At 35.0% G+C, this 12937-nt stretch overlaps 1 protein-coding gene across 4 annotated transcripts in view; it reads right to left on the bottom strand.

The window, feature by feature from the left end:
* Window positions 1–2251: 2251 nt before the first annotated feature.
* Window positions 2252–12937, bottom strand: part of TRDMT1 (tRNA aspartic acid methyltransferase 1) — a 66855-nt gene continuing 56169 nt past the window's right edge. For all 4 annotated transcript variants that reach the window (XM_046014079.1, XM_046014077.1, XM_046014076.1 and 1 more), the window contains 3 exons: window positions 10797–10854; window positions 9649–9778; window positions 2252–3413 (listed from right to left, as the gene is read on the bottom strand). In XM_046014079.1, the coding sequence (XP_045870035.1) occupies window positions 3313–3413; window positions 9649–9778; window positions 10797–10854 (289 nt within the window). In that variant the 3' untranslated portion in view covers window positions 2252–3312. The remainder of the gene's footprint in view (window positions 3414–9648; window positions 9779–10796; window positions 10855–12937) is intronic.

Below are 12937 nucleotides of genomic sequence, written 5' to 3' on the forward strand. Positions count from 1 at the left end.
GAGGGACAGGGAGAAGCAGAGGACTCCCGGCTGAGCAGGGAGCCAGATGCCAGGCTGGATCCCAAGACCCGGAGATCATGCCCTGAGCCGAAGGCAGCTGTGTAACTATCTGAGGCACCCAGAGCCACCTCAGTCTGGAAGCATCCGTCAGTATGTGCTTGAGGTTGGGCTGACATGGCAGTTGCTTCTTCATTCAGCGCTGGTGTCACTGGAATTAATGAGTTTTATGTGTCCTTAGCTTCATTTCTCCATCCTCAGAAGCCCTACCCAAACCATGTTGAGGTTGAACCAGAAGACAGATTTGGCTTTTTGTTACGGAATTCTACTGATGACCCACAATTTTTTAAAAAAGTGTTTCATAATCCTGACTTTCACAATTTCTACTCCTGGTTTTGTCCCTTGAAAAGGCTCTACTCTTGAGGAAGGGAGCAAGTGGGCTGGTCGTCAGAGGTATTTTCTCACTTTTTATGGGCACTGCCCACGGTGCAGGTCTGATTAAAGAGCCAAAACGAAATACGCAGCTTGCTCTGAAGGTCAACTGATCCCTTAGTAACAGGGTGGTTCACGCCCTCCCTTCTGTCACTTGGCTCTACCACCTCTTAAGACTGTCGAGCTCCAGATCTTTCTCATATGATGACTACCCAGCTGCTTCTCAGAAGAATTTTCCAGTATGATTCATCTTGTTTGTATTCATTCATTTGGTTATCTCTTGTTCATTACCTTTGGATCCAAAAGTTACTAAAAGTACGAGGCAGGGTAATAACTTAAAATTATTTGGCAAGCAATTTGAAAGAGCACCAAAAGAACTGATAGAAAAAGGAGGATAAAAAATCAGTTTACTGTTAGAAATGGCAAAGATTTCTTTTTAGAAGAAGAGGCTATAGTTTCCAAAATACTGCATAAGTTAACAGTAAGTCCAAACATCAGAAAATAGGATTTCTAGAACAAATGTTAGGCATATTTATTACTGATAACACAGAGTAGACATTCAATAAAATACCGTTTTTAAGACTATTTTTGCACGTACATATAAACTAAGTATATTACACAGTTAAATATGTCTTTGTTAAGGTATGAATTTTATGCTTGCTACATTTTTATTTTCAAGGGCAAGAATCATCAGATGCCCGTGAATATATTTCAATAATTTAAAAAAATTCACAAAGCAATGTTCTTTTAGTTAGGAGGAAAACACTCGACGGAGCTTTTCTAGGTTTACAGTTGGTGAACTGGACTCAACAGTTATTTTGTGTGACATTGCTCAATGGGGCATAGGACACTGTAATTATAGCTTAACCACAATAAAACTCTGAACCTTTTTATTAGTGAGATTCTTTCAACATTGAAGAGAACTTAGTGAAAGTGTGCCAAAGGAATTTCAGACTGTTGTATACTAAAACTTATGAGACTTGTAGTAAGGCTTGTCTTTAAACAACATACACAAAATGTAGATGTGATAATTGATACATGTATGTACTGGCCTACAGCTTCCTATATCCATACTTTTCTATGAGCTCCTCTGAAAAAAATGTTGGTGGGGGGACAATTATGTTTTTTATTAAATTGTGATAAAATGTATATAACATAAAACTTGCCCTTCTAAGGACTGTTAAGTATGCAGTTCAGTGGCATTAAGTACATTTACACCTCTGTGCAACCATCACCACCATCTATCCCCAGAATGTTTCCACCACCCCAAACAGAAACTCTGTACCCACTAAACACGAACTCCCATTCCCCAGGTGCCCCAAGCCACGATAAAGCCTCGTCTACTGTTTGTCTCAATGAAATTGATGCTTTCACGTATCCCATATAAGTGGAATTATAGAAAATTTGTCCTCTTGTATCTGGCTTATTTCACCGACCATAATATCTTTAAGCGTCATCCATGTTGTTGCACGTGTCAGAATTTCTTTTCATGGTTGAGTAATATTCCACGTAAGTATACATCACATTTGTTTATGCATTCATCCACTGATGGACACTTTGATCGTTTCCACTTTTTGGCTATTGTGAATAATGCTTCTATAAACATTAGTGTACAAATATCTGTTCAAGTCCTTACTTTCAATCCTTCTGGGTAAATACCCAGAAGTGGAATTGCTGGATCACATGGTAATTATATGTTCAATTTTTTTTTAAGGAATCATCATCTATTTTCTGCTGTGGCTTCACCATTTTATATTTCCACCAGGGCACAGGGTTCCAATTTCTCCACATCAAAATGATTATTTTTTAAGAATAAAAATACCATTTTTATTTTGTGATACAATTTCTGGTCTTACTCCAATTTTCTTCTTTTTGTCCCTTGCTTTTATCACTGAAATCAAAACCACAGGATTTATGGTATAAGACAGTCCGATTAGAAACCCAAATTCCAAGAAGTCTACTGAAAGAGAAAGCAAAAGTTTAAAAAGCTAAGTCACAGAACAGTCATATGAATTGGGGTCAGAGGGCACAGTCTCCTCCCTAAAATCTGAATGTCATGCTACATCCTCAGAATGTGATGGAAAATTTAACTTACAAGAAGCAGCAGAGAAGGAAGACAAAAGCAAGCTCTGACGATAGCAAACTGAAGGAAAGTTATTTACAAAAAACAAAAGAAGAGACAATGAAGTTTCGAGGTTCAGATGGAGGTAGAATAAAAGATAATCAGATAATGTGTACCTACATTTTCTGTAGCTTCCAACAGAGAGGTAATCAAGAATTTAGGATTATTTTTCTGACATTTTCTTCAGACTATTGTAAGAACGCTGAATGATGATAATTCGTTTTAAAATATTATATGCATTTGTTTAGCTACAATTAAGAAATGTTTAAAGGACTGGAATTAAGTAAAACATTCAGTGTTTGAAATAGGCCAAAATTAGAATCATCATTTTAGAATGAGGAATTAATCATCTAACAAAAAAATGATAGGATTCATTAAGTAATTTAACATATAAAAACATACTAACTCGGGTTCACTACACTACGCCTGTCATGACACTTCATAAAATACTAAGATATTCAAACTCCAATGTTCCTAAATTTGTCAATACCATAATATTAAAAAGAATATTTTACAGGTATATTTAGCAATTTCATATGAAAATATATTCTCTTAAAGCATAATAATAATTTCTGCTTTACAAAATACAGTAATACAAATTTAGGGAAAAAACTGGCCTTTTTATGATAAATCCAAACTTCTTTTTAAAGAGATAAAGATAGTTTAGTTGAATTTCATCAAAATCAATTCAGAATAGAATTTTAGAATTACCATCTGGATAGGAAGAAATAATGTGACCATCTTTCATAGTCATTTTTAAATTATTCACACAGGATTTTGATTAGTTGAGCTACTACATGCACATTGAGACTATTTCCAAGTAGACGATAACGCTGTTTCACTGTTATCTTCTCAGGAAATCCTAGAAAAGAGAGATAATAATTTATAATACAATCATTTAAAATATTAACTTCCAAAGATAAAAGGATGATGTATCTTTTTGTAAGAGCACAGTGGTCATTCATGTAAAGAAGTCCCTAAAATCTCCATGAAATTCAACTAACAGGTGAGAATTTGAAGCCAAAAATATAAGGTTACATTGCCTACACAATGTGATATTATCATGTCACATAACATGCTATACTCAGTGTACACATAAGTATACCATAACATCCATGAAACTCATCAAACTCATCCATGAAACTCATCCATGAAACTCATCCATGAAACTCAGCTTTATGGGGGCGCCTGGGTGGCTCAGTTGGTTAAGCCACTGCCTTCAGTTCAGGTCATGATCCTGGAGTTCCAGGATCGAGTCCTGCATCGGGCTCCCAGCTCCACAGGGAGTCTGCTTCTCCTTCTGACCTTCTCCCCTCTCATGCTCTCTCTCTCTCAAATAAATAAATAAAATCTTTAAAAAAAATTTACAGCTTTGTGGACATAAAATTTACCCTTTTAAAATGTAAAGTTCAGTGGTTTTTAGAATAGTCAGAGTTTTGCATACATCTCCACTATTTAATTCTAGAACATTTTTATTACCTCAAAAAAAAACCTGGCCCACAGCTAACATCATACTCAAAAGTAAAAAGGTTGGGGCAACCTGAGGGTTTTGAAGGGTCAGGGGTGGGAGGTTGGGGGAACAGGTGGTGGGTAATGGGGAGGGCACGTTTTGCATGGAGCACTGGGTGTTGTGCAAAAAGAATGAATACTGTTACACTGAAAAAATAAATAAAATGAAGAAAAAAAAAAAAAAGCTAAAAATTTTCCTCTAAGATCAGGAACAAGACAGGGATGCCCACTCTTACCACTTTTACTCAACATAGTATTGGAAGTCATAGTGTTGGAAGCCAGAGCAATTAGGCAAAGAAAGAAATAACAGGCATCCAAAATGGAAAGGAAAAAGCAAAACTGTCGCAATTTGCTGATGACATGATATTATATATATAAAAACCCAAAGACTCCACCAAAAAGAGCTGTCAGAACTAATAAATAAAATCAGTGAAGTTCCAGAATACAAAATTAATATACAAAGATCTCTTGTGTTTCTATATACTGATAACAAACTATCAGAAAGAGAAATTAACAATCTCATTTACAATTCCATCAAAAAGAATAAAATACCTAGGAATAAATTTCATCAAGGATGTAAAAGATCTGTACACATAAAAGATTATAAGAAACAAATGAAAGAAGACACAAATGGAAAGACAGTACATGCTCATGGACTGGAAGAAGCATTAATAAAATGTCCACTATCCAAAGTCTACATATTCAAGGCAATATGTATCATCATTCCAATGGCATTATTCACAGAAGTGGAATACACAATCTTAAATTCATACAGAATTACAAAGGACCCTAAATAGCAAAGCCATCTTGTGAAAGAATAAAGCTGGAAACTCTGCTCTGATACACAAAAATTAACGCAAAATGGATTAAAGACTAGAATATAAGACCTGAAACCATCAACTCCTAAAAGAAAACACAGGCAGTAAAATAAGCTCCTTGACATTTTGGCAACAATTTTTTGGATCTGACAAAGGAAAGGCAAAAAAAGTAAAAATAAATAAGTGGGACTACAACAAATTAAAAAGCTTTCGCACAACAAAGCAGAGAAAATCATCAACAACAGGAAAACGCAATCTACTGAGTGGGAGAAAATATTTGCAAATCATATACCTAATAAAGGGTTAATATGCAAAATATATTGAGGGAAGGTATATTGGTACAGCCACTATGGAAAACAGTATGAAGTTTCCCCAACAAATTAAAAATAGAACTACCATATGATCTAGTAATTTTACTTCTGGGTATTCATAGGGTAAAAATGAAAACACTAATTTTAAAAGATATATGCACCCCATGTCCATTGCAGCATTATTTACAATATCCAAGATATGAAAACACACACACACACACACACACACACACACACACACACACACAGGAATACTATTCGGTCATAAAAAAAGAATGAAAACTGGCCATTTCCAACAATACAGATGGACCTTGAGGGCACTATACTATATGAAGTCAATCAGAGAAAAAAGGACAAATACTCTATGATCTCACTTATATGTGGAATCTAAGAAAAGCAACATGGTGTACCAATACTCCCTCCTCTTTATAACTAAACAGTATTCTATTGCATGGATAAAACACATTTTATTTATCCATTTATTCACTGATAGACACTGGGTTGTTTCTACTTTTTGATTATGAATAATGATGTTATAAATATTGTATACATTTTTGCGTGGACATGTTTTCAGCTCTCTTGGATATATATTCCTGGGGGTGAAAATGCTGACTCATGCAGTAACTCCATGTCTAACATTTGAGGAACTCCCAAACTGTTCTCCAAAGTAGCTGCACCGTTTTATATCCCCACCAGCAGTGTATAAGGGATCTGATTTCTCCACATCTTTGTCAACACTTATTGCTTGTCTTTTTGTGAAATGGTATCTTCTAGTGGCTTTGATTTACATTTCCCTAATAACTAATGATGCTGACATCTTTTCATGTGCTTATTGGTCATTTGTCCATCTTCTTTGTTAAATACCTATTCAAATCCTTCACCCAATTTTAATTGAATTATTTTTCTTTTTATTGTTGAGTTGTGAGAGTTTTTGTTTTTTTTAAGATTTTTATTTATTTATTTGACAGAGAGACAAGCAGGCAGAGTGGCAAAGGGAGAGGGAGAAGCAGACTCCCCACTGAGCAGGAAGCCCGCTGTGGGGCTCGATCCCAGAACTCTGGGATCATGACCTGAGCCAAAGGCAGTCACTTAACCTAATAAGCCACCCAGGTGCCCGAGAGTTCTTCATATATTCTGGATACAAGTCTCTCACAGTTGTTTTTTCTATTCTGTTTCCACAAATGTGCTTTCTCATATAGGACTTCCATTTGCTATATTCTTTTTTAAAACAAATTGGCCCACAGATACAAAATATGCTAGAACAAAGCCTTGCAAATAGCAACATAAAAGACTGTCCATGAAATATACACTATAATGTTAGTTACAATTTTCTTATTCAGTATCCTTTGGCATAGCAATTAAATAAAGGAAAAGCAATTTATATAATAAAATGAAAGAAATAATTTAAAAGTATTAAGAAAATTAAATTATATATTTTGTGCGGACCAGGAGGAAGAATTGATTATGATAAAGTTGCTTCATCAACACTTGACATTATAGTTATTGCAGTAAAATAAGTGATTACATAATAAAATTATATTTTCAGGGGCGCCTGGGTGGCTCAGTGGGTTAAGCCTCTGCCTTCGGCTCAGGTCATGATCCCAGGGTCCTGGGATCAAGCCCCGCGTTGGGCTCTCTGCTCAACAGGGAGCCTGCTTCCCCCTCTCTCTGCCTGCCTCCTCTGCCTCCTCTGCCTACTTATGATCTCTGTCTGTCAAATAAATAAATAAAAATTTTAAAAAAATAGAAATCCTTTTAAAAAAATTATATTTTCAATTGAACGAGATCATAAAACTGCTATTATAAAGATAACATGTCTTAGGTAAGCACATTAGTCATCTAAAAAAATTATTTCATTCAACTTAGCCAGAGACACAAATAGATCACAGCCTTAGAATATTCCAGGGATGACCTTTTATAATATTAATATTATATCACAAGGTAAGAAAGGTTTAAAAGCAAACAAGTCAGATTTATAAAAATTATATATATGTGAGGGGTATATTTTATATACAGGTATAACTTTTTTAAATTAAAAGGTGATTTAAAAAACTGGTACATTAAAAATAAAAATAATCTTCAAAAACAAAGAAACATAGCATTAACAAGGTCAAGACAGCAGCTTTCATTCTGTAAGTGCAGGTTAGTGGCCTCTTCCAAAGCTTGCTATCTCAGGAATGCACGCCACTAGCCACAAAAGGAACCAGCACAAAACATATGAAAGGATCAATGCAAATCCATCATTGACCACAAACAACTCAAAGAATGCCCGTTCCAGAATCAGTCAATCATGTTGGAAGCACAACATGAAGGACAGTCTGTCACAGTGCTGCTCAGTGGTGACATCAATCAAGCCTGATTATACAAATATATCACATATTTTAAAAGAAGGTGAAGCAATTAAAAAGCCAAGATTTCTTGTATTATACATATATTTTCAGAGAGCTGTGAAAAACCCTAATTTACCTATGTAGAATTTTTAAATGATGAAAAAAAACTGTGAAGCAAAGGCTATAAAGGCAAATAAATGTCCATCATTCTAAAAATAAAAGCTGACATTTAAATTTTATAATGTGTTACAGATAGCGTGTAAACATTTTATGTATGTTAACTCACTTAACGGTCACGACGACCCCATGAAGTTGGTTCTGTGATGACCCCCATTCTACAGAGGTGCACACTAAAGCAGAGGGGTTAAGGTGCTGCTAGGATTCAAACTCAGTCAGTTCGACTCCAGGTAAGTGTCAGTATTTCTGCAGTGATTACCACTGCTTAAAGATATATGCACTCAAAACACACGAATTCGTTATTAGATAATAAATCACTTCATTCTTTAGTGCTATGGAAAGTACCTTTGATTGTTTATCTTAAAAAAAAAACAACAGAAAAAACAGTAAGCAAAAAGACAGACTGGGAATAAAATTCCTGAGTCCAATTCTCAGCTCTTTATTTGTTTTATGATGTTCTCACTCATTTTGTGACACAGACTAAGACCAGGAAAGTTTGTGTTTTTCTTAAATAACACTCCCCAGGATATTTGTGACTGAATGAGATCACCAAGAAAAAGGCAGAGTTACAAAATAAACCTGGTTGCTGTGACTACACTCTGAGAACCAAATACCAAGAGGACAAATTATCCAGTCAGTTTACCCCCTCACCATGTACAGAAGGATGTGTTCCAAAACTTCATCTGTAAATCCATTATTTAGAATTTAAAACACTCTATTTAACCCATTATCTGCTTCAAAAATAGTACTGCATTAATATTGTAACAATACTGGGGCGCCTGGGTGGCTCAGTGGGTTAAAGCCTCTGCCTTCCGCTCAGGTCATGATCCCAGGCTTCTGCGATCGAGCCCCGCATCAGGGTCTCTGCTCAGCGGAGAGCCTGCTTCCTCCTCTCTTTCTCTGCCTGCCTCTCTGCCTACTTGTAATCTCTGTCTGTCAAATAAATAAATAAATAAATAAATAAAATCTTAAAAAAAAAATATTGTAACAATACTGGATTTAGAAAAGTTTGGCTTTTCTGCATTCAACCCCCCAGAGTTATTTTTGATAACTCTTTTCCTCTTTGTGCCGTCCTGAAAGCATCTTCCCCCAGTCACCACGAGCCACGTACTGGCCACACACACCCACCCCAGCCTATTAAACTGATGGCATCAGTACCGTGGAGAGCACAGGCGCCGGGAAGGAGAGATCAGGGATGAGGCGGGCACGTCCAATCTCCTAAAGGCAACAATGCCTGGATTTCCTGGACTGCAAAGGAGTTAGGACTGCGTCTTTCTCACTCTGCTACTGTATCTTCCTTTCTGTTCTTGAGATTCCGTGCCTCAGACTCCACAATCATTTTGTCCATTCTGGCATCTGTGCTCCTGAGTCACCCTTTCTTGCCATTAGGAAAACTCTTTCCCAGACTCCTTCTCTTTTCTCCACTCATAGGGAGGACAAAAGGTGCATAACTGATAGTATGTGTCTCTGAAGAGAATAAATACAAATATACTTACCACCAAAAAAAATAAATTAATTCTTAACAACCTTTTAATTTCTTCATAAAAAGGCCAATTCTGGCATTCTTTCACAAGATCTAGTGTGGGGTTATAAGAACATGACTTCTGGAATCAAGAAAATAAAGCCAGAGACGGACATGCTATTAACAACCATCTGTGGGGAGAGGTGAGAAAAATTGCAGTTTTGGCTCTCTTTTCCCAAAACCACTCGGGACCAGTACTGGAGTAAAGGGAGAGAGCATAGAGGCTGAAAGGAATGGATTTGGGCAGGTTAAGAAAAAAAGCAGAAAGAAGAGGGAAGGAAAATGTCAAAAATGGCATGATCAGGAAAGGAAGCTTCCTTACATCCATCTGTCTGGGCAAGGGTTTACTCATAAAATACACCTATGAGTCCCTACTGAACTCTAGCACCTTTAATAAACAAAAGCTTGGGTCTGCGTGTATCCCACATACCGAACTCTGAAGGAAATCCAAGGAGATTTGCTATTTCTTTAGGAGTGAAATACCGAAGTTTAAGCATTAACAATTTTGTTATCTTTTCTTCTTGTGGCAAATTGGTAAGGGATTTGTAGATATCCTCAATCTGTAAGAAAACAGCCAAGATAACTGATAAAGTAGAGTGCAAGTACATTTGTGAAAATAAGATCATCTCTTGTAAGAAGCCTCAAAAAGGATGAACACATGGCAGAATGTCTCTTGCAATGAATTCTATAACTGGCTCATCAATGGCAATATAAACTTTGAAAATGAAATGTCTGAAAAGGAAAAGCTTAATGTTGAACAAATCAGGAAACTTTCAGTTCACCTGTCATTTTTGATCCCTCAAAAATTAAATCATAAGAAAAAAAACAATGGCAATATGACATACAAGAAATACACTGAAAGATAAGAAAAAGAAACCTGATCAACAAATGAAATCAACTTCACAATGCTAACAAGTAGATCATTAAAATATTTACTGTTTGTGATCAATTTCATCAATTTATTTTCTTAAAATGATAAAATACCTTTGGTAAAAATAAATTCTCACATCCATTTGCCTCTAATAGGATTTTTACCACAGGTAAATTTTACAAATGGTAAGAGTTTAATTCAGAAGATAACATGATTTCTCTTCAAAATTATTCAAAAGTATAAAATATTTTTGTAGCATATCAAGCTTATTTTCAATTATTTTACAATTGACGTATTAATAAAGAGTCTTGCTAAGATGCAAATTTCTTTCCCTAAAAGGTAGTTTTATAGTGTGTGATCCAAGGGAATATTAAGATATTAGTGCATAATTTTAGAGAACATTAACTCCTGTATGCTGCATCTCAATTTACTCATTTCGGAGTAAAAAGAATACCAAAGGTGAAAATAAGAAAAGAGAAAGTGAAACATAAAATATTTTTTGTTTTTGTTTGCTAGAAAGTAATCTAGCAACAACAAACAAAAAGAGATTTACTGTAAAAAATTATAGAGATTATGTATATGAGTAATATGTATATTCATTCCCAATTAAGCATGTAAAATTATTTTAAGAGCCCCAAATTTTAAGTATTAAATAGGTTTATTTAAAATAATTTTCAAATATTTTAGTTCTAAAGCATATACAATACCTGCACATCCTCTGTGGTCTGTAACACAGATCCTGTCCCTTCTATGTAGCTTCCATAACTGAAAGATTAACACATGCATTATGCAGCATCTAATGTATTAGTTAATGTCAAATTTCTTAAATATTTCTTGAATGAATTAATCAATCTACATAGTTATATCCTTCTGAAATAGTATGAAACACATAAATATGCTCTGTAAGTAAAAAATTCCTGGTTGGAAGACATAAGATCATTCCATTTAAACTTCTAGACACTAAAACTGTTGGCGTAGTGTTTTGAGTTGTGTAAAAACCACTTTGAATTATGCATTATTAATTATCATTTCTCTGTATTGCCAGTTTCTTAATGTTCATCACTAGAAAGCATGCACTTGTTAAGACCTTATATCCAAATGCCATTCAATACTGGCATCCCTGCCACATTAAACCGAATGTTAAGAAGTGATGAAAATAAATTGCTACTATTTTTTATAATGCCTGAACCATCACTTCTCCTCATGAACTGAGAAGCCCACTCTCCAGTGCCGTGACAAACAGGCCCCCTGAACATGCGTCTGCCTCCTACCGTGATGCAGTGTTTTCACTCTTCTTCATACAACCAAGAGACTATTGTATAAAAAACTGTATTAAAAGTTTAAAAAGCTAACAAGATATTAGTAATATTTCTCCCCCTAGGATCACTGCCAACCTAGCTGTTCAAAATATTATCATAAATTTTTTCCCAAATGGATCAATTTAAAATACGAAGGCACACCATGGAAAAATACCTTTGCAAGTCTGTTTCTCATATGCATGGGTGTGTATGTGTATATGCCTGTTTATATTATCTACACTAAAATAGACTTTTATAGTAAGGCTTCCTTTATACCATTTATAATTACAAACGAATTTCAAGGTTGTTTTTTTATTACCAAACTGATAAGTCTTGTCTTATCATCCTTGGAAATAGACAACAGCTGAGTAAAGTCTTTTAAGGCAATGCAAAGCAATAAATCAGTTGCCCTGGAAGTACAAGGGCAGAACATGATAAAATCAGAATAAATCTGGTATGCTTGTATTGGGACATAGCATACATGAAAGCTAACTAATGGGTAAAAAGAGAAAGTCTGAAGTTTCAAATCGTACAATGACTCATCAAATGAGGTTGAGTGACATTAACAAGGTGGAGCTAGGGATCTTTTATAAAATTTTCTGTAAAGGCCTAACTTTCCCCTTCTTTGTAGGTTTGTAAAAAATTGATGAAAAACATATTAACTTCAAAAAATAACCCAAAGGTAGCCAATAAAAGGTATTATGGTATACCATGAGAATGGAAAAGTTCTTTATGTATTCATATGTTATAATATCCAGTTTATACTGGATGTATGAAAAAAGTACATAATAACAGATACAGTATATTACCATTTACTTTAAAAAAGGGGGGTAAAATATGCATGTGTATTTAAATACACCCTCACACACCATACCTTTGGAAGATTAGACAGTAAACTGAAATTTCTGGTTGCACGTAAGAAGGAAAATTGAATGAGCAAGAGATAGACAGGGAAAGGAGCCTCACAATCTTTGTACCTTTGAATTTTGAACCATAAAAATATATTACTTATTTTTTTTAAAAAAACAGAATAAAATTTAAGTATGCTTTAATATGCACCAGATGATTTAACTTTATTTCTAAGATATTAAAATTTAATTTCTTCTTATATATTGATCATGATAGTGGACATAAATTTTTGAGGTGTGATGTGCCATGAAAAGAAAGGTGCTAAAAAGTAGCAATTCAATATCTACAGAAACCATGTTTCCACCATGGGTAATTAAGCTCTTACGAAGGTCACCAAACAAACGGCATTGTGTTTTATGAGCACTTTTGTGGGTTGTGCACATAATGTTCTGCCAGAAGGAATTTTCGCTCGTGCATTCTATTGGAACACGAAAGCAGGCAATTAAGGGCAAAAAGGAAAAAAAAAATCATTCCAGCAGAAACATTTTGTAAAACGCTCCTTGTTTTGAGAAGAACTGAAAGAAATGATAGCCATAACAACCTGGTTATTCTGAATAACCCATTTTAAGAGTCTCTTTAAAACCTACCTTTTGGTAGGCAAACCATAAGAGACTATGGACTCTGAAAAACAACCCGAGGGT

Source organism: Meles meles, chromosome 7 (genome assembly GCF_922984935.1).
Source record: "Meles meles chromosome 7, mMelMel3.1 paternal haplotype, whole genome shotgun sequence".
Classification (NCBI taxonomy): Eukaryota; Metazoa; Chordata; class Mammalia; order Carnivora; family Mustelidae; genus Meles; species Meles meles.